We start from the raw sequence: 4,115 nt of genomic DNA, 5'->3' as shown, positions 1-4,115 counted from the left end.
AATAACAGACTTAAATTAATTAATGGATATTTATATCTTAAACACGGGAAATAATAAATTAAAGAGGTAAAGCCCGGATTACTCGTAATTTGGGATTGGACGGGCAGTCAATGTTATTATACTATAGTGGATGATAATAATATTCTGTTTGGGCTTGTATTAAATTGGGACTCACTTTAATTAGTAAAAGACCAACATGTTTGGCCCAAGTCTAACCTCCATGGATCCCTAATCTGGCCCAACATAACTCTATTAAAAAGGAGACTAAATAGAAGACTAATGAATTGATTTTTAATCATTAAAATTCGTGCCCCCCCTCTTCTAGGGAGTAGACGAAAATTTTCAGTTTCACGGAACTGAAGTTCAGTCTTCTTTCTAGTCAAGTCCTTTTGATTCTGACAAGCTTTGCCCACCCAAAGGTCATAATCTGAGTTCGGGATACAGATTAGAAGGTTCGTGGTTGAGTACGAAGATCATCACGTGGAGAAGGCGCAAGCAATCACGATTCTTTGGAGAATCAGATCGGTAATTCTAAACCGTAAGAAATTCATGAATTAGGGTTCTTATTCCTTGTTCGTGAATTATATGTTTTCTTGTATGCAATTTTGATTGTTTAACATGTGGTTAATTGATCCCATAATCAGTCAAATAGATCTGGATGCATGATTTATTTGTTTATGCATGACTTTCGCTGTGCAAGGGGCACCAAACCCCAGCAGATTATTGGAGGCAAAAGGCGGCTGTTAAATGGGTAGCAGAGGGGGAGAGAAATACGAAATTCTTTCAAGGTTGGGTAAAGCAGAGAAGGACTAGAGCAAGAATACATATGATTGAGGATGGGAACAGAACTCTCACAGCAGATGAAGACATTAGAGCTTCGACGGCTAAATTTTATCAAGACTTGTTATCTTCGGATGTAGGAGAACTGGAGGAGCCAGATCTGAATATCTTAACCCCTCTTCCTTCTCATGTGGAGATGGGAGTCCTGGAGTGTATACCTAATGAAGAGGAGGTGAAGAAGACGGTTTTTAACATATGCGCAGGTTGTGCTTCGGGACCAGATTGGTACTCAGCTCTGTTCTTCCAGGTTTGTTGGGAAATTATTCGCTCAGATGTGGTAGAAGCTGTTGCTGATTTCTTCCATGGTAAGGAGATTCCAAGAGGAATTGCAGCTACAATGCTCGTCTTGATCCCAAAGAAGAAAAATCCTACCAAATGGTCAGAATTCAGACCAATAAGCCTCTACAACGTGATGAATTATATCAAAAATTTGGCTGCGAGGATGGCGCCTTTACTGCCTTTGATCACGGTTCTGAATCAAAGCGGCTTCATTAAGGGTCGATTGATTAGTGATAATTTACTGCTAGCCAAGGAACTTTTCCATGAAATCTGGAAGGGCGTTCCTTCACCTAATATGGTTCTCAAGTTGGATATGAAAAAGGCTTATGATCGGGTGCAATGGCCTTTTCTTCTCAAAGTTTTGAAAAGGATGGGTTTCTCAAACAAGTGGATACAACTTATTGACCATTCTATATTGCCTTGCTGGTTTTCTGTGTTGATTAATGGATGGCCACAAGTTTTTTTAAGTCGACTCGGGGTCTAAGACAAGGTGACCCTATTTCCCCTACTCTGTTCATTCTTGCGGCAGAATATTTGTCAAAGTTGTTGGATCGACTCATTCTTGGAAAGAAAGAAATGATGTATCGCACGGCTAGGTACACCAGGGGGGGTCTCACACTTAGCTTATGCGGATGACATTATTGTCTTCTCACAGGCACAGAGATCTGTTGTGTTGACCATCTCGGATTGTCTTGAGCATTACATGAATGTGTCGGGACAGAAAGTAAATGTGGGGAAAAGCTGCTTCTTCCTTAATGAGAGGCATAACACATGGGCAACGGAGATTAGTGAGGTCAGTGGATTCAAGCAGGGGTTCCTTCCTTTCGTTTATCTTGGAGTTCCTATATACCGTGGTCCAAAATGGACAAATCTGTTTCTGTTCATCCGGGGTAGGATATCGGAAAGGATTCATAGCTGGAGCCATCGCCATTTATCTTTTGGAGGCCGACTAATTTTGATCAAAAGTGTTCTTGGAGCCATTCCAATACATATCTTTCAAGCTCTGGAACCGACGAAAGGGACCTTGAAACAGATTGAACAAGTTTTGGCAAGATATCTTTGGGGTTCTTGTTATTCTACAAACAAAACCCATTGGATTAAATGGAAAAGGGTGTGCCTACCATGTGGGGAGGGAGGCTTGGGTATCCGACGTCTAAAGGAGGTTGTGGAGGCGTTTAGCCTTAAGATGTGGTGGAGATTCCGGGAGCAGGACTCTCTGTGGGCCCGGTACATGTTTTAGAAATTTTTCTCTATCTCCTTCCCTCTTGTATTATCTCGGTCTAATAGGTTCAGCTTCTAGTATGACACATGGCTTTTAGATGTACCCTTAGCTAGCTTGTGTGGTCCTCAATCGACCCCCTTTCCGCAGAGGGTGTGTGATTTCTGGATAGAGGATGAATGGGATGAAGAGGAGCTTTGGCGTGTATTTGTGGAGCAAGGAGTTCCTTTGGAGGTGATTGAAAAGATTCTACTGATACCTTTTGACAGAGGGGAAAGAGATAGAGCGAGATGGAGGCCATCTCCTAATGGAAACTTCTCAGTTTCCTCAGCTTGGGAGGTTGTAAGGCACAGGGCGGAGAAGAGGACAATATACTATTTTATCTGGGGAAAATGTATTGGGACGTCGATATCCTTTTTCTTATGGAGGCTTCTGGCCAATAGAGTACAAGTTGATACAAAATTGCAATGGAGGGGAATATCACTAGCTTCAAAATGTAAATGTTGTAGTAAACCAAACATTGAAACTAGACTACATTTGTTTGTAAATGGTGAGGCTGCAAGGGGGATTTGGAGCCATTTTGCTGGATGGTTTCCACAGGTTCCGCCTTTTATGGAGGATGGGGGAAATATTGATTTAAGGCTTAGATGGTGGCAAAGGCATTTGAATTTGGGTTTCAGACAACATATCTGTGTGCTGATCCCATGCCTTGAATGTTGGTTTATCTGGACTGAGAGAAATGATTGTATTCACCGGGAAAAAGTCTTCAAGGTGGAAAATATTATCAAAAGGATCATAGGATATTTGAGGAACTTGGTCTTGGCTAGGTTGTTGGGGCCGGAACAATGGAAGGGGAGTTGTCCAAAGGTGGATTTTGTGACATGCTCGTCGTCTGCTCCAAGAACAAGGAAAGTAGGGAGAGTGCAGTGGAGACCTCCAGAAGTCTCATGGATTAAAGTTAATATTGATGGAGCATTCGTACCAGACTATCAGAATGCTGGAGGAGGGGGAGTTGTGCGAGATCATAATGGTGAGATTCCGGCTGCTTTTGCAGCAACTTTGGAGGCTGGGTCGGGGCTGGAAGCAGAGGTCTTGGCTGTCCTTAAGGGCTTGATACTGGCCAAACAATATGGTGACCATATCTAGATTGAATCAGATTCTGAGATGGTGGTTAGATGGATTTCAAGGGGGCAGCTGGGTGCGGCGGTTGTTTGTCATAGTTTGGCAAGGATTAGAGGGGAGTTGAGAGGTATTTCATGGCGAATGAATCACATTTTCAGGGAAGGTAATAAGGCAGCGGATCTCTTGGCGAAGATTGGTAGTAAAGCAGTGACAAGTGTGGTTTTCTCGAGGGACTCGGCACCCTCATTGGTGAAAGCCTTGTGTAGATTGGACCAACTAGGCCTTCTAATTTTAGGTTTTGAGGTTCTCTTGTTTTTGCTTTCTATGTGTGTTGGCAGATTGTAAGTTTGTTGGCAGATTGTAAGTTTGTTGGCAGATTGTCCACTTTTGGGATAGTCTATATGTAATTTCTTTTTGACGATATATATGGGATGAGAGCCCTACTCAACCTTCCACCGTGAAGATGTTTGATTAAAAAAATATATAAAAAAAATAAAAAATTAAAAAATTAAGTATATATGCATCTAGTCATTTTTATAATTTAGTAATTTAAAATTAATAATAATAATAATAATAATAATAATAATAATAATAATAATAATAATAATAATAATAATAATAATAATAATAATAATAATAATAATAATAACGGTAT

General features: G+C 40.8%; 1 protein-coding gene across 1 annotated transcript; it reads left to right on the top strand.

Moving 5' to 3' along the window:
* Window positions 1-826: 826 nt before the first annotated feature.
* Window positions 827-3,484, top strand: LOC148923184 (uncharacterized). The gene is made up of 3 exons (XM_089061420.1): window positions 827-1,453; window positions 1,775-2,009; window positions 2,439-3,484. The coding sequence occupies exons 1-3, from the start codon at window positions 827-829 to the stop codon at window positions 3,482-3,484; spliced, it is 1,908 nt and encodes a 635-aa protein (XP_088917546.1).
* The last annotated feature ends 631 nt before the right edge of the window (window positions 3,485-4,115 follow it).

This window comes from Salvia hispanica, chromosome 6 (genome assembly GCF_029641045.1).
Source record: "Salvia hispanica isolate PSC_SH4W2 chromosome 6, Shi_PSC_v1, whole genome shotgun sequence".
Taxonomy (NCBI): Eukaryota; Viridiplantae; Streptophyta; class Magnoliopsida; order Lamiales; family Lamiaceae; genus Salvia; species Salvia hispanica.
The sequence above is the reverse complement of the archived record's forward strand: the minus strand, read 5'-3'. Positions and strand labels throughout refer to the sequence as shown.